Here is a 25854-nt window from a genome sequence, read left to right on the forward strand (position 1 = left end):
GATGTGATCACAAAAAGATCCTAAAATTGATGTAATGTCTATATATAAAGAAAGTTCATCCAATATGAATCAGGTAGAGAGGAGAGGACCACAAACCAGCTTTCAAATCTAGCACATTGGTGTTGAAGTTATATATATACATGCTGTGAGAAAATTAAATATTGGGCTATGGGCTCACATGTTATCACATGGATATGTGTGGTTTTAATGGTCCTTCCCTCATGTCTCTTTTATTCCCATCAATCATGGTATATACTTCAATTTGATAGCGAGGACTACATTGCACGTTCGAGATCTTCTGTTACAATCCAATTCTCATACTCTCATATAGAGAATGAGTCATATTATAGTTGTGCTGTAAAGTGAGATCGTACAGATGTTTGTAAAATGAGTGATGTGTTTGTTGCAAACTACTATGATTATCTTGCAATATTGACTTACATTCATGGTATTTCATGATTCTTTTAACGCATAAATCAACTAGTTTGTCCGTCTTCTTCCACTTAATATTACTTTCAATATAAATTTATAATTATGTTGCTGTCAGGTTTGGGTTGGGCAAAAAAATGCCATGTATGTATTCTCAACTCCGTGCCAATAGGATGATCCCTTTTTATACATTTTTAGGTATAATCATGAACAAATTATAAAGAAAGAATCAAATGCATCCACAAAGGAGATGCTTGAGTGGCAGATATTACTATAGATTATGAAGCCATCCATTCAAATAATTTCGGTTTGGTGCCAACTGCCAACCTATAAATCTTCCATGGTACATTATATTTTATCATGTGTCATATTTACAATTTTTGACAAAATGGTTCATAGAAAAGAAAAAAAAAAACAGTCCGGATCGGGAGGGAGAGAGTACCTATCATCAAAGCTAAATGGAGACGATTTATGAAAACTTGAGGACCTAGAAAAACATACTCCATTAAGGCATTTAAGGCCAAGAGGTATTTGAAGCCCAAAAAAATACGAAGTTGGTGTAAAAGTAAAGGTTTTATATTTGTGTAGATTTTCAATTAATAATTACTCCATTATTTAAGTACTTTATTATTCATTACTACTTAGCTAAATTGGTTAAAAAATCTTTAAAAAATCACATCCGAACCAACGAAGTAACAATTACTACTTTTTCAATAAATAAGCATTAAAGATGCTAATAAAATCACAATTTAAATTATAGTATTACATATGCCAAAAAAAATTTGTATTACAACTTAATTTATATCTATGCTTACTTAATTAGTAAGTGTTTAGGAGCTAACTCATTAACCACAATTCACAAGAGACTTAATCCATGTGATACATCGGATAATACTATTAGACTGAGAGTGGAACATCAAATACGTCGGATGATATCAAGTAGCTGACTGGTTCACTAAAGATAGTCTTATTTTACATGTAGATTTTCTTTTATTTTAATTCCACCTAGAGAGGTAGTTAAATTGCTTTTTGCAGATGTTATTGGTGTTTCTTTTTCAAGATTTGTTAGACATTCGTAATTTAATTTAAAGGGTTACGGCCCTCTTTAGCACCAAAAAAAAAATTCACAAGGATATAAAAGGTTTTTTTGACCCATTATCTTGAATGCTATCTTACTCCACCAAGCACCGTTGCTTGTTACACTGTCTAGGATCAACCATGCTAACTTATGGTGCATAGAGTTATCATATAATTGCTACCAAATATGCACTAAATAAATGATTGAATTTGATTTTCGAATCTTGAGATGAATCTCATCCAAGACTCCTCATGCTAATAAAAAGGTAATGTGGAAAAATGATGATACACCGTCATAGGGCACAACAATTTATCTATCTCCCTTATTTAAGAGAAGATATATAGAGAGAGCGGTACATAATTTTTTTTTTTTATGAATTAGTACCCAATTTACAGTTCATCTATCAATATTTTGATGCTTCTTTACTCGATATCTTTCACGGCATCCTGCATGACAACACAAACACATGTATCAGACGTGTCGGGATCCATCAGAGAGCACTCTTATCCGAGTCAATCATGCTCGTATAATGGCGTATTTGTAATTTTGGTAGTGTTTGGATCCGGATCTTGAGCCATAGACCACAATTTAGTAGGGTTACCTTGGCCAGTCGTGTTACATACGTTGCTGCGAACGCTGTCACTAATAGCCCAATCCCGAGTGTCCACAGCTGACCGTTCCCTCCACTTAACCCTCCTACCCCAGACTCCTCTTGCTGGACAAGCAAAAAGTCGGGTCGTTAGCTCGTGAACAAGCACGAAGAAATTAATCAATCTTGAACTCCAACATTTTTTAGGAGATAATTGATAAATAGTTGCAGTATGATTCTATCCTTGTCAGTAAAAATAGAAGCATAATCCCAAAATCTTGGATTGAGAAAACACGAGCAAACTTCACATGTGATACAAAAATTAAAGAGATAAACGCCCTTAAGGTTAGAGACTCACAAGTATTGCTCGACCAAACGCGCCAGCACTCACGTACGCCCATGTTCCAGGGAGCATACCTAACCAACTGCAAGAACAGGACTTCACGTCAAGACATATTTAATGGTTACTGTACTAAAATCACATGCCGTCTGCTCAAGAAAAAATCGAAGAAGCTATATTCTTCATAATAGACCCAAACATGCTAAGGTTTGATTTCATCTACAATAATTTCTCAGTTAATCAGCAATATTCACATCACTAAATAACTAGAAGATTATTGCAGCTTAGCTAATGTAAGTTTCGGTCTAATGGACGTTCTCACTTAATGTCTAATAGGACAAGAATATGTATAATGTGTCGAACAGACAATATCCGTTATCACTTATCACACTCATTGTACGCAGTATTATGAGCCATTTCACATTCACTTCCAAGAAAATGCATTAGTTTCAACAGCATAAAGAAGTACGTGAAAACTGAAAAAGAAAAAGGAGCTGACCTTGCTAAGACATATGGAACGAACTTGACTGATGTAAGTCCATAGAGGTAATTTCCAAGAGAGAATGGAAGCAGCGGACTCAAACGGAGAAGAGTAACAACCTTAAAACCGTTTTCCCCAATAGCTTTGTCTATTGCAAGAAATTTCTTGTTTCCTTTGACTAGCTTTAGAATTCGTTCACGAGCAAAATATCTGGCAATTAGGAATGCAACGCTGGCTGCCACCTGAAATGGAAGTAAGACGGCTTAATACTCAGTTTGCAGCATTACCCTTTCTATCTATCCAAGCTATTTGAAACTCACTGTGCCACTAATAGAGACGATAATGGTCCCAGTAAACGTGCCGAAAAGAAGACCGGCGGACATAGTCAATGGAATGGCTGGTATTGCAAGTATCTACACCACAGAAAATAATAACTCGCATAAATTCATTGTGAATTTCAGACTCTGACTCATGTGCAGGAACTGATGGTTCCAAGAGTCGAACAAACAATAAAGGTCATCCATAACATATATCAAGATTTGACGCCAGTATTTGCAGATCAAGATAACATAAGAAACGAACATTGAAGTAGTTAGAAGCAACAAATGCTCAACATGATATCTGGTTTCTTACTTCTAACCCGGCATAAACTGCAACGAAAAGGGCATATCCAGCTGCACCGTAACCTGTAATAGTAAACAACAACACATTAGAATCAAATACATTGTTTTTTAAACAAACAGATGAGGGTAACAATAGAGTGGATTTATTCAAGATTTACAAAGACGAAACTGATTATATAGCCCGTATAAGAAACTAGAGTTCGAATGGAAGAGTGTCAGTTATAGCAAGCAATAGCTAATTCTATACAAGTGCCTTACAATTGATAAACACAATTTTCTACAAAACTAGATGAAACTAATGGGATTGGAATAATACTCCTTAGTCATAATTCAAATACAGTAGGCCACATAAATTTAACAACTACAAGAAGTAATTGAAATATATTGATTTGGTAAATAATGAGCACAACATGAAAATTGCAATCCGAAATTCAAATTCTTGTATTCTGATTTCTGAACCTCGTATATTTAAATGTGAAGAATCTAACTTAGGGCCATCTGAAGTAATCCTCATTCCAATACTGAATCACAATGCTCATCTCAAACTAATCATAACAATGATCAAACTTCCAATCACATGCATCATTGCCAGATCAAACACATCTCACTATTCACAAGCATATGTCAAATCAAGAAAGCCTCAATTTCCCCAAACTCGTTAACGGTTACTTCCTACAACAGCCATTAGGGCTGAGATTGCTCTCCCATAAAGCAAAAAATTCCAATTCTAAATCACAATGCTCATCTCAAACTAATGTTCACAATGATCTATCAAACCTCCAACACACGTAACCAGTTAGCATGCATCATTGCCATCTTCAGACAAATCCCATTTTTCATAAGCATCATTTTCCCCAAATTTGTTCACGATTTATTTCTACAGCAGCCCTTCGAGCTGAGATTTCTCTGCCAACCACAGATATCAAGCAAAAGATCCAATCTTGAGCCTACAACCCAATTACTACTACTAATTATGAAAAAACAACAAACAAGGCTCGACAATCCCACCTTCAATGAAGCCAGAAAACTGGGTCAAGAAAGCATTGATCTGCTCTCTGTACACATACCCAACAACCCCAAATCCACCAACGACGCCCACAAGCAGAAGCCCAGCCAAGATTGTGCCTTTAATCGCGCCAGCGTCGTCTCCGCTTCCGCCATCCTCCTCCGCCGCATCGCCGTCCCTATTCTCATCATTCTCGCTCCTGGGGTTGAAATTCAAGAATCTCCTAAGGCTCTGTGGAGCTGTGTTGGGAGTCTTGGGGAGTGTTTGCTGCTGTGATTTCTTGGTTTCTCTTAGTGAAGAACATGGCTTCAGAAAATGGAAGCGTTTCGGCTTGAAACCCAATAGAGAGAAGCAAAAATTGGGTCTTTTTCTAGGAGCTGCGGCGGAGGCGGATGGAGAGGTGGAAGAGGAGAGGCTGACGCACGGCGGTCTTGGCGGCGCTGTTCTAGTTAAAGCAATGGAGGGCATTTTATGGGAAGGAGGTGGGAAATGGGAATGAGTGGTGATGAAGATTAAGGATAACACAAAATTGGGATGTAGATTTTTTATTTTCTTTATGTTTGTGGGAGTTGGATTAATGATCTTTGTTGCAGTTTTTGAGAGTTTGAGCTTTGTAAGATTGTTCGTTACAGAATCTACCAGTGGTATCTCTTCTGATTCTCTTACGCATTGGTTTATAGATTTTGAGGGAAAATCGAGTGATCTGCAAATTGAGTGGATACAAGAGATTGTGATCAGTATTGACGCACGTGTAGTCTAGTACACATTTTTCAATCTAGATTTGGGATTTTGACATTTTTGTAAATGTTCAACCATAAATTTGACATGAATTAGTAATAGGTACAGGCAGCTTTGTTAAATTTTCTTCCCCTTCGCAGTAATAATACTAATTGAAGAAAAAACGAGATATGTCAAACTTGCCTGTGCCGTTTCCGGTATCTACTACTAATAGAAATCAAGGAGAGACAACTAACAAGCAATGAAATATACTGCAGGTACAAAAAAATTCAAGAACTCTGTGAGAGAATCATATCATAAGAAAGAGAGATCAATACTGTGAAAAATATCCAGGCCAGGTACTAATTTAGCCTACATTCCCATCAGTATGTGATCCAGTGTTTCCTTTAGGCCGATCAGTCGGGATGGGAGTCGATTCCATCTTGCTACTTCTTGCCGGCGCCATAGTAACTAGTTTTGCATTATTTACAGAAGACTTGAATTTTTGCATTTGATGAGTGAGTGTGGCTTGAAGAGATTTGGGTGAGAGCAATTCTGGTCTTTCGAGGACTTCCAGTGTCGAACTCCCAACAAAGTTTACCTGTTGAAGAGCATATATGAATTTATCAGTTATCGATTTTTTAAAAGAAAAGCAAGATTTTGCAACAAAAATGACATTGTATATATGCAGTTCAAAAAAGGAATGTAGTAACGTTATATCGAGGGGGGTCAGAAGTCTATCAACAAAGTGAAGCTGATTATGAAGCGGATTAGAGAAAGTTCTGCAGCGTGAGATACGAAACAGGAATGCTAGTGTGTGATGTGAGAACTCTTTTACCAGGACCAACTAAGCAACAATCGCATCCAAATTCCAAGCCATGCCACACAGAGTGGACGGAGAGGAGTTGATCCTAATAATAAAATTGATGCTGGAATTACAGAGACCAATGGATGAGAGAGTATTCAACTACATATATAGGAATTCAGTACCCCATCATCAAGGCCAAGAAGAACCAGCTGGATAAACAATTTCACTGTTTTGCCTGAGACACAGAGCAGTAGCCTTAGCCGAGACATGACGAAACTTGAAAGTGAAACGAAGCCAAGAGAAGAGAGGGTGCTTTGCATTATCATGACACAGCAAGAAGATACTTCAGGAAGAATAGGATGCATGGACTAGAGCTCTTTTTATTTGCAAAAAATACAAACTTGTTTTCATGTGCCAATTTCTTTTTCTTGGCAATTAACCGTTATTATTTTATTGAACAAGGCTGCTTTTCTCCATTCTACATTAATCACACCTCTGATTTAGCATAGAAGAATGGTCTCTTCATGCCGATACAAATGATAAAGCATAATCCAATGCTTGCAGCTTCTTAGTCTAAGGGGATTGATCAGCATACTCTTTCAATAATCAACTCTGATTTCAGAGCGAACTAGACTTGGTTCCTCCACATTATTGGCCTTCGTTTCCTCACCACCCGAAGTAAACGACACTAAATCAAGCTCTAAATTCTCAGAGTTATCTTGACAAAAGAATACACTACCACCTTGACTGCACAGATGACCTATGATTTGGACATCATAACACTTATCAGTAATTCTCAAATTTCCCAATTACCTCTTAAATATATCATAATAAAACCTTTATTATTGGAAAAGCCTACCATTTAAATATGGAAGAATGAGGAATACCCATAATAACACCCCAACTGCAATGAAAGCCGTTTACTTCAGCAAGTAATCAGCCAAATCTAAAATGGGAAATAGCTATAATAACACCCCAAACTTCTACCAAATAAAACTCCAAATTATATTTACTTCAGCAAGCAATCAACCAAACAAAGGAAGCAAATATGGAGATTTGGGTTCTTACCGTTTCAGATGCCTTCTGAATCAATGTTTTTGCTAGAGGAATGACGCAGAACCTTCAAACGCAAATAAAAAACACCCAAATTTAAGTATTCTCTATCAGAAGTGAGCTCGAAATAAATTACTCATGAAATTACAGATTAATTTGTCTCGTAACCAAATAACATTTAGATGATTTTCAACAAGAAATATGAAAATTCATACATTCCGCGGCCACCAGATAAGGCTTCCACAGATGGCTCTTTCCACTCATCCAATCTGTAATTCAATTAATAGTGAGTATACTTCGACTGTAACAAAAACCGTAAGTAATTTATTACGACTTACATCCAACCGTAGCGACGGTCGAACAAGAGGCGTTTGGGAGGCGGTAAGGAAGCGGCAGCGACATTCACGGCGGCCGTCGGCATTTTTCTTCCAGCTGAAAACTAGGACTACTATAATTTTTATTTATTTTTATTTTTTACAAACCCTTTAATTAGAAATTACACTCAGCTATCTAAAGTTTTAGGATTTGTTTGGTTTGACAAATATGGTTTCTCAAGAAAAGGGATGGCTCTTGTTAGTGATTACCTTTTCATGGCAAGAGAGAAATATTTCTATTGTTTGGTTTGACTTTTATGGTTTCTATAGTTTATAATCGGATGTTTGGTTTGGATTTTAGGCAATTAAGAATAGCATGTAATACCATAAATGTCCTCATATATTTTTCTTATTTCCAATATTATCCTCATCTAACCCTAGAAATAAATTTAGTGATGCCCCGCCAAATTTCACAGCCTCCTCGCCATCTCTTCATCAAGATTTCGCCTCTTCGCAGGCTTGAGTATCGATTTCACTTCAATTTGCTGGAGAACCCGAGAAATCACATTTGTTGGTTCTCTCTTCGCGGTAATTCTGTTCTTGGCCAATTTTTAACTCTGATTTTCCCATTTTGTGAAGAGGTATACACAATAATAATATTGTTACCTTGAATGACGACGCACTGATTTCTCCTTGTATGACATTATTTCTGTAGATGACATCAAAGAGATCCCAACTGAGCTTGGAGAATTCCCAAAGCACTCAACGTATGTAGCCTACTTCATATCTCTTTATTCTCTTGTGTTAATTTGAGCTTTGCCCTACCTATATTGGTTTTACTCTCTTCATTTTAATTTCTACAAACTTTGCTTGTTGCTGTCTTGTTCGGCTTTAAAGAGATCAATGCTCATTTGGGACGTGTGAGGAAGCCGAAAGGAGATCGCACTAGGCGAAGCTGGACTGAACGAGAGGAGGAGGCCCTCGTCGTACATCTGAACGAGCTTGTTGCTACTGGCTGGAAGTCGGACAATGGGTTTCGAACTGGCTTCCTTACAAAGCTCGAAGATGCCATGCGCATTCAATTTCCCACAGCTAATATCAAAGGAACGCCGCACATCATGTCCAGACTTTCAGCGTGGAAAAAAAGCTCCGGGTTGTTGGAGAAAATTCTAAACAGGAGCGGCGTAGGGTTTAATTCGAAGGGGGACTACAAATTTGAGTGCGATGACGATCAATGGGACCAAATTGTGAAGGTTAGTTCTCTTATTGAATATATAATTGTTGTGTTGCAATGTGAATTATGACTTTAGGCAGTAGATAGAGTGTTTATGAAATGTGGCAACTGGATTGCACTTGCTACTTGTTGTTTTTTGGATATGTTAATATTATTTTTAGATTGCCGACTATATATTAATGATTGCATAAGGAATTGTGTAGTGATTAAATTTGATATGCATGCTAGGTGAAGTTACACGAAATTATTACTTCTCCAATGAGATGTTTGTTGAATAATTTATATTTAATGTTTCATGCATTGGTGATGGGTGTCACTGTGGGATTACATATGAAGAACCATGATTTGCTGATGGGTAGGTTGATATATGCAGGCTGAGCCTGAAGCTCGTTTCATGAGGGAGAAAGGCTGGCCGTTATGGCCGTATTGGCAAATCATATTTGGTAAAGATCGTGCTGTATTTGGATTTCATGGACAATGTGCCAGTGTCGACCTTAGGAGTAGTTGTGTGTAATGACATTTGTGATCTGTAGAACTTCTAAAGTATTTTGTCTGACTTTAACTTGTAATATACTATGTTTCTATGATAATGGTGTAGTTCAAATTATGCGGTGTATTTCAATTGTCATTAATTCCTGATTTCAAATGTCTGATAACTCAGTGACCATCATTTGGTGAATTTCAATTGTCATTAATTTATGATTGCAAATGTCTGATAACTTAGTGACCACCATTTGATATCAGAGTATCTGATATCAAATGTTAGAGATATAAATTGTATTTTCGAGCATGAACGAGTTGCAACTTAATGTGATTTTTAATATAAAAAGATCTTCATCTTATAATGCGGCAACCATCTTAAAAAAAGCATATGGATTTACATCAATCTTCCTTCTAATGCATTACGAATTTATTTTGTTTTTAATATTTGTACCGAACCTCGTTATGTATTTAAATCAAGCCTTCTCTATTGTGTTTGAAATCTGGACGCGAGATTAAAATGAAGATCAAGATATAGTTATTGAAGAATGCATAGTGGAAATAGAGAAATGTTCAAGAGTAAAGATCACAACAGTCTTCCTATTAAACACATGAATACTAAAACTCAAATCCAACTAAGCATCTCATTTGCAACTTTAATCCGAGAGAAAATCATCGTACCCCAATTTTTTCAAAAAGAAATTGTAAAATAAAATAAAATTATCAAACTTTATTTGCAATTTTTTTATGGGCAATGCAAGTATAGAAGTTTAAAACTTAGCGACCACAATGTGGTTGCAAATTATCCGGGTTGCCCCAAATCATTTGTTGCTTGCAAATCAAAGGGAAATCTTTGGAGTCTTCATCAACCCATGTCCATGGCCCAAACCCCCGATAAGAGTTTCTAGAGGATAAAAGGGACATCTCCCCCCGGACATAGTTGTGTAAAAAGAAACATGCACTAATTATCAATTTGCACCTTGAGGGGGAAGATGGGCTTCGGGTAGCCCCTCGCATTTGAGGAAGTCGTTCAAAAAATTTTTGCGCTTTGTATGGTTTTTCGCTCAACGGGGTTCGGGGCCCCGGTCGGGCCCTTCTTTTAGGGGGTATCTAACCCTCGGTAAGGTGTCAAAATCCTTTTATTGGCATAACCATTGTCACAAAAGGGAATAATTCCCCGGGTTGGGAATGGAATTTGTTTAGAAAAAAAATTCCAAAATTTAAATAAATATTTACCGAAAGATTGGAGACAATACCATTGGGGCTCCGGACCATGAGGTCGGTTTACCGCTCCCCAAAAGTAGGCTCCCCAGTCCCTCCCCACCCCCACGTTAAATCGTATCTCATCGCGCAAAGTATTCGTTGTTATCGTCCCCCGTTTTCCCAAATCGAGGTTTTTGGGCATTAGGAACCAAAATGCTAATAGCGTGCGGGGGAAAACATCCCCCAAAAAAATTTAAAGTATATAAAAAAAGCAAATGATCCGATTGCGATGAATGTATATTAACTAATTTAAATTATAAACAATACCTTGAAGTGTTTCCATCTCAAACGACACGCTGGACGGGTCGGGGTTCACAATGAATAACGTGTCTTTTTTTGATACGGAGAACTTCGTTACATAGAGGAAATGTTTGGGAAAAAAGGGAATCTAGTGATACGATTTTTTTTTTTGGTGTGCTAGTATCTTGGAATAGGCCAATTGTTCTTCAATATAAAAATTCTCACGAAGAGTTCCAAGCTATCGGGATAGGAAAATCACCAAACGCTTCCCTTCCCTTCTAAGGGACATCCGGTTTCTAAAAAATAACCCTTTTGATATGACTTGTAAGTCTACCCCTTTCCCTCGCTATAAAAAACAAATATTTCCTTTTTTTATTGAGAACGCTTTTGGGAGATCAAAAAAATGATCAAAATATAATAATTTTTCATTATCTCTTTAACATCTGCCAAAGGTCTTTCGATTTTTGGGGATCCTCTAAAAAATATGAGTAGACGGTTAAACCCCCTTCAAAAAAATTTACACACAAAAACAGGATATCAACCGGTTATCAAATTTTTTTCTTTGATAATCCATGTTTTGTTTCTTGATTTGTAGATAATTAAAACTCCAAATATGAAAACATCACAAAAATGAATAATAGGGAAAAGAATAAATAAAAAAAGAGTTATCGGGAAAAAGCTTTTCGATTAACACACAAGCATCATAGCTTAAAAAAACGCAAAACGATTATGCACAAAGACATCATAATTAAAAATTGATCCGAAAATTCTCCCTTTAACAATTAAATCGGGAAAAATATGGTTTTTACGGAAGCACAACTTCAATTAGGGAAGTTCACAAATATGATTTGAAATTTAGGAAAAAAGGGTATTTAATTCGATTGTAAAATGCATATATGATCTTTTGAGGGGGAATAATTGGGGTTTAAAAATTTCTAACCCCCAAACCCCCCAACTCCCCCTACTATGAATCAAAAAGGTATTTGACAAACCAAACATGAGAAAAGGTTTGTTTTTGGGCATTTAATACTCCTATTTGCCAAACCAAACATCTCCTTAATGTATTGCAAAACAACCCGATACAAATTTTGAAATAATTAAATTTTAGTCCCAAATCCTTCTTCCCGCCAAAGTGCGTATATATAGTTTCATTTTGGTCGCGGATTGCATCTTCTCTGCTTCGTCGAATGCCAATCTGCCGCAATCATGAATCCTGAGACAGATTACAGAGAATCAACACCTTCGCAACTATCAAATAACGGTGATTTGCTTTCTATTTACCGTATCGCGTTTGATAATCTGATTCCTGCATAATTTATGTTTTATTTGATTTTGTTCCGTTTTGGATTTTTTTTTAATTCTCGCATAGATATTCTTCCAGTGTTAGAAATTCTGGTTTTGTCTTTGGATCTGACGCTTATACACTAAATCAGCTTGGATTTCGAAATGTTGCTGCTGTCAGCTCAATTTTCGAAAATGCAGTAGAATTTATTATCAGCGATTGTGAGGAAATGGTTAGGTTATGCCTATTTCCTGCTCCTTCCAAATATAACTGGATGTAAAATCACACATTTTTAACAAAAAATATATGAGTACATAGATCTTATTATTATGAATCCAGCTTTTTGAGTTCGTCTTCTGATTGTCGGTGATTGGATTTCAATGTGGTGAAGGTTGCAATGGCGTTTGTATCATGAACACAACATGGAAAGATGAGCAGCATCCATCCTTTATCAGCTTCATCTCTTCGTTCCTCACTGAGAATTCTTTTAGACTGAATTTTGTGTCGATTGCTCCAGTACTCTCTTTTTCTCTAGCTCATGGATACCTCCGTATGCACCATGCTTAGGTTTAATGTTGCTTCATTTTCAGGATTTCATCTTCAACTGTGGAGGCGTGTCCGTTGCCTTTATATTCGTGGCCAGCTGGGATTCTGGCTGCACTGAATCCATCTTCAGCAAGTGAATAATGTTCACCTTCCAAATAATCAAGAAAAGAAGATGCAATCTTCTAAATTTTGTTATAAAATTGATTCTTATGAGGTTTCGTCTGCTGCTTGATGCAGAATTCAGAAGTTAAAGGAACAGTTTGCCCATTTCTATGTGGTTGTTACCCTCCCAACCAAGGACCAGAATGACTATTTCATACGCTCATATTTCAAGTTAGTTAATTCTCGGCTCATTCCAAACTATTTCAAGCTTTGTTAAGTACGTTCTTGGCTGAGAAATCTGCATTTTGTTTTTCAGACATGGCATGGAGTTTGGTAGGCCGACTTTCATCCCCGTGCAGGATTTGGAGATGGGATTCGAGAAGATCGTAAAGATAGCACATGCTCGTGGAGGTGAGATCGTTAATTAAGCATCGTTATTCAGGATCTTGAATTGTACATTTATCTAAGGCATGTTCTTGCAGTTTGTAAGAAACATGATGCTATAGCAAAACTGAAAACTGAGGTTCGTTGATCAATCCTTTTTCTTGTTACTGTTAATCGTTAAGAAGTCATGTCATCTGCATTGCATGCTTAAAAAATTGTTCATGTGAATTTAGAGGGAGAAGTCAGTTCAATCCATGGATGTCTACATCAAAGTGGTTACATCTATCCCTGGGATTGATAGCCATGATGCCATTGCGGTAATAATACAATTTGCTGATGATTTTCCCCTTTTCCATCCTTTGTTTGTTGTGGTATAAAAATGAGTTCCGATCTGCAGCTGAATCAAGCCATTGGTTCCATTGAAGCAATAGCAAAGGCATCAAAGGAGCACATTGTGGAGAACACCGATCTTTCAACTGAAAAGGCTGAAACTATTACCAGGTTTTTCAGAGACCCGAAATATTACCTTGGTATCAAAATGAAGTGATCATGCTGTAGTTTGTATATCTACCAGCTGAATTGAGGTTTCATGACTGCAATTTCTGCAGCAATACCGTTTTCATTTCGCATAATATCATGGTGTACATGAGAATTCATATTGCTGTCAAGAAAATAATCAACTTTTGCAAAGAGAGAATTAGCCAGACATACAACCCCATTCCTCTAGGATACCTCAACTATCTTAGTCATCGTTGAATACAAGTTACTTAGTACTTGCTCTTAAAAGCATCAAACATCACTATGAAGACTTACTCAACATGATCTGCTTATGAAGTTACAGTAGTTATGCCACTCATTGAGGCCACGAAAACTCATGGGAATAGGGTTTAGGGCTCGGGCTTGGACAGGGAAGAGATACAAAAAGGCAGGCATAAACTGGTTTAATTATAACCCTTCATCCAGTTCAAGATCAGCTGTCATTGAACTTACGATGGTGCACCAAGATATGATGCAAGGCGCAATATGTCGCTGAATACTCCACCAGCCGTCACCTCAGCTCCAGCACCAGGGCCACGAACAATCAGTGGCTGCTTCTCGTACCTCTGAGTTGAGAATGCTATTATGTTGTCAGATCCAGAAAGTTGGGCAAACGGATGCTCCTTCTTATATCTCCGCAGCTCAACTGTTCCTTTCTGGTTGACGACATCCACTACTCCAACGTATCTCAAGACCTTCAAATATTTCAAATCATGAGTGCATCAACCGGGAGGTGTGGCAGCAGAAGGAGATATATAGTTTCTTATTTCTTTCTTATATCCACCAAATCGCTGCAGGGTCACTCATCACCCAGAAACATTGGTACCCCTCACTAGGTGTTATTTTATGATTCAAGAGTTTTGCATGTTTTCTGAATATAAAGTATAAAAGTGCTTACTTCTCCAGTAGCTTCAGCCTCCTGCCTTTGCTTCGCGAGGTCTGGATCGTACTTATGGAGCTGCTCCATAAACTCCTCAGCCGATGCAACATCCTGGCACAAGGCATTAGAAAACCGAATCAGAGATACAGACTAGTGGTCGAGCCTCGTTAATTAAGTTTGTTCATGCCTTCAGTTGGTCCGGCACTAGACTCTGAATGGGAATGTCTGATAGTTCCAGCTTCAATCCAGATTCTCGGGCAAGGATTATCACCTGTGCCATTAAAAATCTCACTGGAGTTGCAGAAAAGAAATGAAACTAGTAGCAAAGGTAAAACGGGTAGCCCTCCGAGGAGAATTTGTTGTCTGAGGATTTTCTATTAATTTTTAGAGTTTAAAGACAATACCTTTCTAGCAACATCTGTCCCAGATAAATCGTCTCTTGGATCAGGTTCGGTATAACCTGCCTCTTTTGCCTCCTTCACCACTTCACTAAATGCTCGTGCACCCTCGAAGTTGTTAAATATGTAACTTAAAGTCCCACTGTATGAACACATTGTAAAGTAAAGTCAGTCCATAGAAACTTACAAATAGCCCGAAGCGTTCTCTTAGCTAACGAACTGAGAGATGACTGATGCCAAACTGCCTTGAAATAAAAGCTACAGAGGGAGCATGTCGAACACTAACCTAAAAATGCCTTCAATTTGTAATATTTTATCCCCAGTTTCAAGGAGTCCTTGCAAAGTGCTAATGATTGGTAAACCAGCTCCAACAGTTGCTTCGTAAAAGTAATGAGTGTACGACTGTCGTTGAAGAGTTCTCAGCTTCAAATACTACAAGATTACTATCCTTTTTCAAATGACAGAGGACCCGTGATATGTTTTCAAACAAATTAAGTACTTCAAACAATGAGGTAAACCTTCCAACATCAAAGAATGAATTCAATGAACACGAGATTATCTGCAACCGTCACTAAGGATTATGTAATCACACTACAAAACACTTACATTTTCTTTAAGCAGGCATGATGAAACTTTCATAGCAGTTCCTATACTTGCAGAAAATGTAAGTACCTGAGAAAGACGACCAGCACTCAAAGCCTCACGAAATCTAGACTCTAACGCTGCAGCAACAGCCCTGACTTCTTTTTCAGGCACAGCAAAACACACAGAATGCTCACTACTGGCCTGTGTTGAAGGATTCATGAGATCCTCAATAAAAAGCTAACATTTGCATCGGAGAAAGAAGTGAGTAAAACTACCTGGGATATCATAATCACATTTGCTCCGACGTCTTTCACAGCGCTAAAAATAGCACTAGCAGTACCTGGAACCCCAGCCATTCCAGTTCTGCAGAATAGAATTGTGACTAAGTGCCATGTAACAACAATGGAAGAACGAGCCGAGCATTGACTAAATAGTCCACAATTATCATAATTCTGTGAACGGAAAACTCACCCTTCAACATTTACAAGGGCCAAATTGTCGATTGTTGCAAACCCTTTAACAGCAGATCCCAACCCATCTTCACATTCATTGTCAGCAGGTCGGCAGATTGTTGTCCCCAGTGCAGAGAGGTTGAAAATATTTCTTATCACAATTGGAATGTCGTATTTCATGACAGGAATGATTGTTCGAGGGTGTAAAACATTTGCTCCAAAGTATGACTGCATATATGAAATTGGTTAATATATTGTTGATACATCGCCGAAACCTAGTACTCATTACTGGAAAAGTCTTACCATTTCCCATGCCTCCTGATAAGACAACTTGTTCAAAACCACAGCCTCACTAACTGCCATGGACGATGAAAAAAGAGGATATTACTGAAATGCCTTGAAATTCAGTGCACTATTATGAAAGAATTTATGTCCTCGACAAATTAAGTATGCAGATAATTAGTACATACCTTTTCTGGGATCTGCGCTGTAGACACCATCCACATCTGTCCAGATTGTGACTTGACGTGCTTTGAACAGGGCACCCATGATGGCAGCAGAAAAGTCGCTTCCGTCTCGCTTCAAAGTTGTGGGAATATTCTCAGGTGTACTGGCAATAAAACCAGTCGCAACAATTATGTCAGATGAATTTTTGGAGTACCACTTATCTAGTCTTCGACCTGACTCCACGTAATCTGGGTCAACTTGATCAGAACTTGTAGGGTTTACTATGAGGACATCTCTAGTGTCCATGCAAGCACATTTTAACCCACTCTACAAGAACCAAGCAATTACCATTAAGAAAAATCTACTAGAAAGTGAAAAAACTCATAAAATTAAATGCTTAGAAGATAAAGAGCACCTTTCTGATAACCGAAGACAGTAACTCTGCAGACCATAACTCACCATATCCAGCCACAAAGTCGGAAAAAGATTCAGTTGCGTGACCAGCTGCAGTACATCAAGAATTCTGGTCAATACTCGTGCAAGAATGAAGCAATGGGATCAAATGCAACTCAAACATCAAGAAAGGTCATCTCAGTGAGTGAAAGCAAATAAAGAAGAATGTATGCTTGAAACGTACATTATAACATGTGTAGCAATGCATATGCCACAAAATAAAATTACTACTTAATTCTTTCTTCCATTAGCAAGAGTGTAATTCGATAACATTGATAACTACGACTTTTGAGTAGTGCTTTTCTAGTATAGGTGAGACAGAGTAATTTGGTTTATAAGATCAAATCACATATTCCGCTTTTTGTTAGGGGAAGGAAACCGGAAATATCAAGTTGAGTTTGATCATTTCAGCTGAAAGTGTTGGGTGTTATCGACAAACATACATACCAATGTATATTGCACGCAGCATTGCCTTCAGGTTATTTACATCCTCATGCAACCGTGCCAAGAATTTATTCAGATCATCTCCCTTGAGCAGATCAGTTGCTGTCAACTGGTGCTTCTCCAGAACAGCATCCATGGCTGTTACATAGGAATCATCCCGAGCCTGAGCCTTTTGTATGAGATCGTACATCATATCCGTCACCTTTGACATTGCAGACACGACAACCAGTTTTCTCTGCGACTCATCCTTCACAACAATGTTTGCAACATTTTGTATTCTTTCAGAAGTTCCAACACAGGTGCCCCCAAATTTATGAATGGACCAAGTGTCACCTTTTGGAACTCTAACTTGCTCGACAGCATCGTCCAGTAAAACATCTAGGAATTCGGACATCTAATCAGTACTACAAGATACAGGCTCATGAGTTCTAGTAAAGCATTTCTGATTGCAAAAATTTAGAGAAACCTGCACTATTGACTGAAGCAAACAGATTAAAATTCGACGAGTCCCTTCCTTGTAACTGAGAACTGCAACTCACTCTGTGACAAAAAGCCCCAAATTTATCCTCACGAGTTGGGTTAGATAAATTAGAACCAAATGGCACAAAAATATCACCACAAAATTCCAACTTGGCAACTCAAGAAATTTAATTCAACATCAGCAATACAAAACGCACAACCTAAAACTGAAAAGCGTAAATTTTATCAACACTGTAAAGACATCATTTTTCATCCATTTTCTAAAGAGTTATTACTCTAAATACAGCTGTGGCATCAAACACTGCAAGCCCACATAGAATTCGGCCATTAATTGAAAAATCGATCATTCATAAAAGCTAGGAATTCAATAATTGGAGCTTATAGTAGTTGCATGAGTTGGCATACAACATATCACTGCAGAATCGTACACGAGATTTTTAAAAAAAGGGGGCCCATTGATTGAGAATCGAGTTTAGTGGTTGATACCTGAAAATGGGGGCGCGGTGGGGGAAAGAGAAAGGGTAGATCTTGTTGAGCGTTGTGATGGAATTCTTGGGCTTAGGAACAAGAGACGGTACGGAATAGGATGGAGAGAGGGAAGAGGCGAACGCCATTGTTGACGATTGATTTGCAGAGCCACAGCGCCCAATGAGTGTGTAGCGGCTGATTATATGAGATGTGGCGAAAATGAAAATATCAGCTCAAATCAGTGAGGATTGCTAATATTATACATTTTGTTTGTTTCTAATACGTAATTATTGGAATTTTTAATTTTACTATTTAAATCAAAGCTAAAATAGATCTATTCAAAGCACGATTATGAGCAAACACATAAATATACTCCTGAAATATAAGTGGATATAGGAAGTCGTGTTGTTGAGATCTCTTTAGCTGTAAAGATCTTTGGATTTTCTCCATTTTAATTTCCATTTGAATTAAAGGTAGAAGATTCGGGGGTTATCAAATGATACATAGTGCGATACAGTCAAAACAAAGTATTCTAGTAAAAAGAGATTTGCTCTTTCTTTCTACAATTTTAAATAAATAAATAAAATAATAAATTGAGTTTTGATTTTTATAAATCTTGTGAAATTAAAAATTTTAATAACATATTTAATGTATTATAATCAAACTAAATATATAAATCGAAATGAACAATACTAAATATACGTCAAACGAGAGCGATGCTCACACAAGGTATGTAGCATATCATTACTCATATTTTAAATTACGTAAACAGATGAAAATATGTTAGTCTACAACATAATCCAATACCTCGTTCTTTCCCAAAAACAGCATAAATATAGAATTAAATTCATAAAACTAGTACATAAATACGTACATACACGATGACAAGTACCTATAAAACAATGCCAATCATGTGTTTTTATGAAAACTGAATTTTGTTAACTATAATTAACTATTTAAAAATATCTCAAAGCTTCAAATTCATAAAATATCTTGATTTAAATTATTTTTTTACGAAACACATATCAAATTAAAGGTAATTTTATATAAGGATTCTAACAAGATCCTAATTGAATAAGTATGTTTTAATTATAAATTTTGATAGTTTTATTTAAATTTTTAATATTTTCGACTTTCATATTCATGTCAACACATAATACATATAATGTTAATCATATATGCATGCTCAATGTCAATCAAATTTAGTTGACATATTCAAGGCATTTAGTTGACGTTATTCTTGTTACGGGTTGATATTGTGAGAATGACAAAAGCTACCATGTACTATAAGGGATGATGAAAATGTCATTATCAAATTAATTAATACAAATTGAATTTTCACATGGCACCACCATATACCACTAGATCTTTTAAATCTAATGTATAGAAGAAATTGGTAGTAGTTAGCAATTACTCCATCCATCCTACTTAAAATGTCCATATTGTTGAATGGCGCGAGATTTTAGGAAGAGTTGTTAGGTAGTACGTAGAAGGAAAAAAGAAACTGAATATTTTAGTGAGAGAAACTTTATTTCTAAATATAGAAAATGAACAATCTCAAGTGGGGTGAAAGAATAGTAAATAGTTACCAATTAATCATATTTCTATGTAATTAAATCGTATATACAGACTTGATAAAAATATGTGGGTAAGCCCAAAAATCCAATAAATAGCATAACATAGTGCTTAATTAATAGTCTAACACCTCAATAAAAGCCCAACAAATCATCATTCCCTTTTGATTTGGCCTGAGCTAGATTAGCCACGGAATAAAATCATGTCATTTTGGATATATAGAAATATCTTTTCGGATTGTTTTTCCTTTATAAACAACTAAAAAATTGGATACTTAGCCCCAATTCCATCTACAAAGAACCTATAAATATTTCAAAAAATGATAAATGGGAATTACACAGTTTGGTATATTGATTTCATGTGAATTAAAATTGGCCCACCTGGCCCATTGTCATGCTAATTATGGATTACCGACAAACAGTTTAATTAATGCATTTAGCGAATTATACTTCATCCTAGGCTTAAACTCAAAATCGATTAAGGTCCATTAATAGAATTAAAATTGTGTTGACATTGGAATTCCATGAAACTGAATTTTAATGAATTATTTTTAATTTATTTAAAAAAAAATCGTCTGATAAAATTAAATAATTGGTCTGGAAATTGAAATGATATTCTAATTCCAAATATTTTGTTTGCCATGTGAAAAATCAATCAAAATAGCTATGTAATTTTGGCTCAAAATTTCTGATTGTTGTTGACTCTACTTTATCTGGTCAATTTGGGATGTGAAACAAAATACAAAAAAAAAACTTGAATAGAAATGGAAAGTGAATTAATTTTGGTAAAAGTCGTTCAGATTATTTATAATAATATTATAACACTGTACCTGAGCCATGCAAATCAAACAGTCGACATGACAAATTTGCCACCTATTTGGCTTTTAGCAGACAAATGAAATAAAGAGATATAATTGATGTGGTCAATTAAAATAAATAAATCATGACTTAATTTGATTTTGACAGGTGGAATAATGGCCTATCAGCCACCAGCCTCTCTCTAGGTTAACCAAATTTAATTACTGATTTATCATAGTTCTATAGAACTGATTGATCATGTTAAATAGTACTAAATACTATAGTTGCTACGAATTTTAATGCAATAAAATAAGAAAAAAGTTTTTAAAAAAGTATAATTAGTAAAAAATTAAACACATTTTATTATAAATAAATAGATATAGTACTATAAAAAGTATTAATGCTACTGTACAATCCTCTTGAATTAATAGTATTAAAACTTGTCCCAAGCTCGAGAGGTAGCTCATTTTGTATTAATGTCAAATAAAAAACGTTAAAATCACCATTTATTCCTATCTATGAAGGCTGCTTCGATATATTTTTCTGAATACCAAAATCCACTAAATTATAGTCTATCGAGCACACCATATTAAGGCCAGTTTATTTAAGTATGCGATTGTCAACTTGAAGAAACACAATAATAAAAAAAGGATGATAAGGAAGGCTAGCCAAATTTTAGTCTGTTACATAAACTTTAAATTACAAAGTTTAATTATTATTAATAAAAAAAGGATGATAAGGAAGAATATCTAGTTTGGATTTATTCCAATCTTTCTCAACAAATAAAGAAGCTTCTCTCTTCCACTCTCTCTCTCATCTCCTTAGTGATAAAAAATCATTCCCTCTCTTTCTCAATCTCTCCTCCCAAATTTTGATTCCACTGAGCATCAATGGATACTGTTGAGGCCGCAATTGAAATCCAAGACTGGGAGCTTCTCCAAACCAACTCGGACACAGAGGCGGCGCCGGTGACCTCCTCGGCTGCCTCGTTCGACGCAATTGACTCCACCGCCTTGATTCAGGCCAATTATTTCGCATCGGACCCTCACGATCGTTGCGAGGTGCCTGTGGATGATGGTGATTCGGTTGGGGATGGTAGCCCTAGCTGGAATGATCCGTTGTTGGGGGAGTATTCGCTCCACCGCCCTAACAAGGAGCCATCCGAATTTTGGCCGGATTCTGGCAGTGAGAGGTCTGGAGATCAGAAATTAGGCGAATTGGAGGGGGGAAACGAGTTAGGGTTTCGCGAAATTGAGGAAGACGCTAAATATGAGGCGATTGAGGTGAAAGGGGAGGATTTGGGGGATTCCGGCGTGGAATCGGTTGGAGTTGACGGCGATTCTGCTGAAATCGGCGATGTTTCCGAGATGAGCAGAGTTGATGGCGAGTCTGCTAAAATTAGCGATGTTTCTGAGGTGAGTGTGGAAGGAGACGTGGATATGCGCGCTGATTCGCAGGTTTCGAGCGATGAGATTGAGGGGATTGAAAGCGGAGGTGAAGTTGTTGACGTTGCGGCCGGGATGAAAAACGGCGGTGGTGAGCTTGAGAAGAGCGGCGTAGTGTGGTGGAAGATGCCAATGGAGTTTCTGAAGTACTGTATGATGAGAATGAATCCTGTTTGGACTGTCCCGGTCGCTGCTGCTTTTTTGGGGTTTGTGATTTTAGGCCGCAGGTTGTATAAGATGAAGAGGAAGTCTAAGGGGTTGAAGATCAATGTTGCTGTTGATGATAAGGTCAGTGTTCTTTTATGGACTGATATTATAGTCATCTTGCAGTTTATAAATCGTGTTAACTCGATTCTGGATTATGTCTTTTGCTTGTGTTGAAGCTTAATAGTTCAATGTTCAATATGAATTGTGAAGATAATTATGTGATATGCGTATATTGATAGGTGGAGTTAGTGAAATCTGTAGAAATGTTATTATGTTGGATTTTAGTTTAGAAGCTCCTTGGTTGCTAAGATGTTTGTTGCTCAAGATGGAGAGGTGTCAAGAATGCTAGTTGAGTACATCTATTGTGCATTGGTCTGATTCTGTGGTTTAGTTGCGTTATTACGTAGACTATACAGATTGAATGAAAGTTTGAGACATCGTGTGTTTGAATTGGTATCCCAAAGCTGGACATTTGATCCTCATAATTTGAAGCACATATTGATATTTTGGCTAACATAACTTATAACAATTGTCTAAGAATTTTACGAGAGTGTGCCCACCTCTTTAGGTATACTATAGGATTATTTTCTGCTTAAGTGAAGCTACTTGAGAAATCAGCTCAGTTATTTTTGACCGAGGAAATAAACGTTAGTCTAAGTGGATCAATGTTTGGTTGGATTTTTTTGAATGTAAAAGTCCATATGATATAACCATAATGAGAGTCCTTAACTTGATATAGAAAAATTGCTTAGTTATTGGCTAAGCAAAAGACTGTAAAGCCTGAGAATTGAGAAACATGGTTTAGTTTGGATTGTATGGATACTTTAGGTGCAGACGGTTAAACCCCTTTTTTTTAATCAGTTCTGACCTTTCAGGGGAGATGTATGGGTTAAGTCTCGTGATGTGTATTAAGCTTCTGACTATAACTTAATTAGTACTAGTATATCTTTGCTTTATAACCCAGGTATTGATCTGTCGTCTTTCAGTGTCAGCTACATCTATATAGTAAAATATATTGATTGAGTGAATTTGTTCCACGTATGGAGTTGCACTTATGGACAAGATGCATTTCCTTTTTTGGATAGAGTCCCACATCCAAGAGATCTGAGGTGTTTAAGTGGATAGATGTGTTAGTTGGTCAAATGATGGATTCAATCTCGTCCATTTGTTTCTATGGAATTTGGATGCATGAGTTGTATTAAGATGAAGTACAAAATAAGCATTTAAATCAATTTTGACATCTCAACAAGTTACACATACATTGAATGCCAACTTGAGTTTCTGGTAAATACGAAGGTGACCCGTTACATGTTTTTACCCGGTATAAAACAATGTGTGTCTCTCTATCTATATGCTATCATTTTTTCAATTTTATTCTGCAGAAGGCATCTCAGGTGATGAGCCGCGCCGCTCGTCTGAATGAAGCTTTCTCAGTCGTGAAACTGGTCCCAGTGATCCGCCCTGCACTGCCGTCTGTTGGCTCCACTAGCAGCTGGTCCGTGATGAGCATAAGATGAGGAGCCTAGGAAATTTTTATACTTGAAAGAAGTCATCGATGTTGAGCTTACGCTTAGATGCCAGTATATTTCTAGTTTATATCGTGTGCTAATATTAGTTTTCCTTTTACCTGTTTGCCATAAAAAGCTTCTGTTCCATTGGCTATGTATCTAAGACTCAAATGGCTTGGTTATTAAATCTGTTTTCTCAACAATGCTTTACAAATATCTGTAAGTCGTGTTGTTCGTTCCTCGCTTTTGACATTGGTGTGTTTGATACATGGGAAAAACCAAGAAAGTGTGATGAATAGCAAATAAAGACTTAACAAATTACTTCAAAATGTAGAAGTATGTTAGTATTCACAAGAAGCACCAAAGTAAAGTTTATTTGAAGGCAGCACGAAAACGGCTAGCCTCCACTTATAGGAGGTATGATAGCCAATTCATCTCGATCTTTAACAACGACGGACTCAAGGGCGTACTCCTCGTTTAGAGCAAGTACCATACAGTTACGGATCTCTTCAAGTCCAGGAAACTTGGACATAAGCTTATTCAAACAATCATGCGCGGTGGTACCTGGTGAAACTTCCAAAGACATGTCTGCCATTCCAGTTAGATCTCTTGCTCGGGCAAAGAACAACACCTTAACCTTAATAAACGCATCATCCTTTCCTCCTACTGCGTTATCCATCTTTTTGGATAGACTTTCAAAGCTGTTGGTAGACATTTCTGTCGAGAAAGATCAATTTCATTAGCAATGCACAGGTTCACTGAAACACATATTTAGAAATAGAGAGGTCGAATGGGAAATGTCTGTCTGGAGAAAAATAGTTTCGCTAGCAACTTCATTACTCCCTCTCCGGACAGGTTTGCAATAGTATATGATACAGCAGAAACTCACAAAAGCAACATCAAATAAGAAGAAATCTGTTGATTCTTACAAGAATAGCATGTTGCCCTAACGACCGAGCATTCTTAAATTGATCTAGTTTCTCTAAGTAGGCTATCACAACCTTGTCTGAACTTCTAGAAGAGCAACTAAACAAGTAGGCTATCAATTATGAAATTGGAACTTATGACCTTTATATATGAAGTTGCTGCTAACCTCACTCACTCCATTTAGCAGCATAACAAACGGAGGGCAGTACGTAAAGACTGCACTCCTCGGATTTTCAGAAAATCTACCCTTTGGTGAAGATACTCCACCAAATTATAGTAACCCCCCTTTCAGAATCTTATGTTCTTGACTATGCTGATTGTTCTTCATATTCTCGAATTCAGCCCGATCTATTTAGTCACCACACACCAATTACTAAAAGTTGAAATACTTGAGCATTGGAAAATCTGGAAATTCTCAAGTGATAACTACCCATTTTGGAATTGAGCCCAAACACAAGTTCCAAGCTTTTGAAGATGATAACATTGAACAAATACACAAGTTTAGCTCAGTAAGTAAGAAAGTTACGTGATGTTATAGTCATTACAAAAGGCAGATCCTTAAACTGAAAAGCACTAATTCATTAACCAAGCATCGTTTTGAAGGATAGCCATCCTAGTTACAATAAAGGGGGAAAAATTCTTATGCATCACCACTGAAAGTTCCAATAATGAAAAACCCAGATTCAAGATTTGAATTTGATACTTCCAATTTCTGCAATAATAAATCAGACTAAAAACACGACGACTTTTTCAGCTACAAAATCAGAATACCCATTTGAGAATTTGCAGAATCAACTGATGAAAAAATCAAAAGGAGAAAAAAGCCGTGCAAAAGGAGCAAAAAACAAGATAAAAATCGTACCTTTACGAATTCACCTCCGATAATCCCCCATTTTCAACCCTCAGTAATCAACAAATGAATAAGTGATGAGGAAATTTATGGCTGAGCTGTCAGTTAAATGTAAGGCTTGTTTGTTATTATCACAAGTCTTGGTAGTTAGATGCAAAACTCAGATAATTTGGGAAGTGATATGCAATTTGTCTTTTGTCTAGATCTTTACAGTAGAAAAAGCAGAATTTGATTCTACATAGGAGTATTAAAATTCATTTATTCATGAATTTGTTAATCGATTATACACATGAATCTTCAATTAAACCAGTATAGAGCATTCAGACTTAAGTAGAACCTTCAATTACATATGCACATCTTCAATAAATCTCAAGTAATATATTGAGAAAGAGCAAATTATGAATCTTTTTGGATTTTTAATAGGTCCGAACT

General features: G+C 36.7%; 6 protein-coding genes and 1 long non-coding RNA gene across 11 annotated transcripts; 3 read left to right on the forward strand and 4 right to left on the reverse strand.

Annotated features, from left to right (window-relative positions):
- Nucleotides 1-1707: 1707 nt before the first annotated feature.
- Nucleotides 1708-5243, reverse strand: LOC125205544 (TVP38/TMEM64 family membrane protein slr0305). Its single transcript, XM_048104561.1, has 7 exons — nt 4549-5243; nt 3551-3603; nt 3238-3330; nt 2936-3159; nt 2455-2521; nt 2109-2222; nt 1708-1953 (listed from the first exon to the last, which is right to left on the reverse strand). Exons 1-7 carry the CDS (start codon nt 5012-5014, stop codon nt 1930-1932), a joined length of 1041 nt encoding a protein of 346 aa, XP_047960518.1. The 5' UTR covers nt 5015-5243; the 3' UTR covers nt 1708-1929.
- Nucleotides 5244-5510: 267 nt separating this feature from the next.
- Nucleotides 5511-7712, reverse strand: LOC125205545. 4 transcript variants are annotated; one of them, XR_007173773.1, is made up of 7 exons: nt 7463-7712; nt 7340-7393; nt 7140-7191; nt 6959-6975; nt 6254-6306; nt 6102-6174; nt 5772-5864 (listed from the first exon to the last, which is right to left on the reverse strand). XR_007173773.1 is itself a non-coding variant. In XM_048104563.1 (6 exons), exons 1-5 carry the CDS (start codon nt 7543-7545, stop codon nt 6261-6263), a joined length of 252 nt encoding a protein of 83 aa, XP_047960520.1. In that variant the 5' UTR covers nt 7546-7712; the 3' UTR covers nt 5745-5864; nt 6254-6260. The 4 variants fall into 4 exon arrangements, 3 of the variants coding, with proteins under 3 accessions (XP_047960519.1, XP_047960520.1, XP_047960521.1); XM_048104563.1 differs by lacking the exon at nt 6102-6174 and having other exon boundaries at nt 5745-5864; XM_048104564.1 differs by lacking the exons at nt 5772-5864; nt 6102-6174; nt 6254-6306 and adding an exon at nt 6313-6759 and having other exon boundaries at nt 7463-7711.
- A 221-nt stretch (nt 7713-7933) lies between these two features.
- On the forward strand, nt 7934-9186 carry LOC125206753. Its single transcript, XM_048105986.1, has 4 exons — nt 7934-8026; nt 8154-8205; nt 8336-8691; nt 9046-9186. Exons 2-4 carry the CDS (start codon nt 8154-8156, stop codon nt 9184-9186), a joined length of 549 nt encoding a protein of 182 aa, XP_047961943.1. The 5' UTR covers nt 7934-8026.
- Nucleotides 9187-11729: 2543 nt separating this feature from the next.
- On the forward strand, nt 11730-13516 carry LOC125207167 (protein PARTING DANCERS). Its single transcript, XM_048106392.1, is given in 8 exon segments — nt 11730-11916; nt 12329-12453; nt 12528-12616; nt 12721-12816; nt 12902-13005; nt 13008-13108; nt 13203-13286; nt 13367-13516. Coding segments are annotated over 8 exon segments (804 nt in total). The 5' UTR covers nt 11730-11861.
- A 150-nt stretch (nt 13517-13666) lies between these two features.
- Nucleotides 13667-18315, reverse strand: LOC125207168 (bifunctional aspartokinase/homoserine dehydrogenase, chloroplastic-like). Its single transcript, XM_048106394.1, is given in 15 exon segments — nt 13667-14201; nt 14405-14497; nt 14574-14657; nt 14791-14926; nt 15071-15222; nt 15224-15343; nt 15457-15570; nt 15645-15732; nt 15841-16049; nt 16125-16177; nt 16292-16595; nt 16684-16772; nt 17169-17543; nt 17632-17705; nt 18132-18315. Coding segments are annotated over 15 exon segments (2265 nt in total). The 5' UTR covers nt 18260-18315; the 3' UTR covers nt 13667-13955.
- Nucleotides 18316-21255: 2940 nt separating this feature from the next.
- LOC125205031 lies at nt 21256-23845 on the forward strand. Of its 2 annotated transcripts, none has more exons than XM_048103830.1 (2): nt 21256-22218; nt 23523-23845. In XM_048103830.1, the coding sequence occupies exons 1-2, from the start codon at nt 21376-21378 to the stop codon at nt 23652-23654; spliced, it is 975 nt and encodes a 324-aa protein (XP_047959787.1). In that variant the 5' UTR covers nt 21256-21375; the 3' UTR covers nt 23655-23845. The 2 variants fall into 2 exon arrangements, with proteins under 2 accessions (XP_047959787.1, XP_047959786.1); XM_048103829.1 differs by having other exon boundaries at nt 21258-22218; nt 23520-23845.
- A 92-nt stretch (nt 23846-23937) lies between these two features.
- Nucleotides 23938-25590, reverse strand: LOC125205032. The gene is made up of 2 exons (XR_007173695.1): nt 25435-25590; nt 23938-24362 (listed from the first exon to the last, which is right to left on the reverse strand). It is a non-coding gene; the product is annotated as an uncharacterized LOC125205032 (long non-coding RNA).
- Between the last annotated feature and the right edge of the window lie 264 nt (nt 25591-25854).

Source organism: Salvia hispanica, chromosome 2 (assembly GCF_023119035.1).
Source record: "Salvia hispanica cultivar TCC Black 2014 chromosome 2, UniMelb_Shisp_WGS_1.0, whole genome shotgun sequence".
Lineage (NCBI taxonomy): Eukaryota > Viridiplantae > Streptophyta > Magnoliopsida > Lamiales > Lamiaceae > Salvia > Salvia hispanica.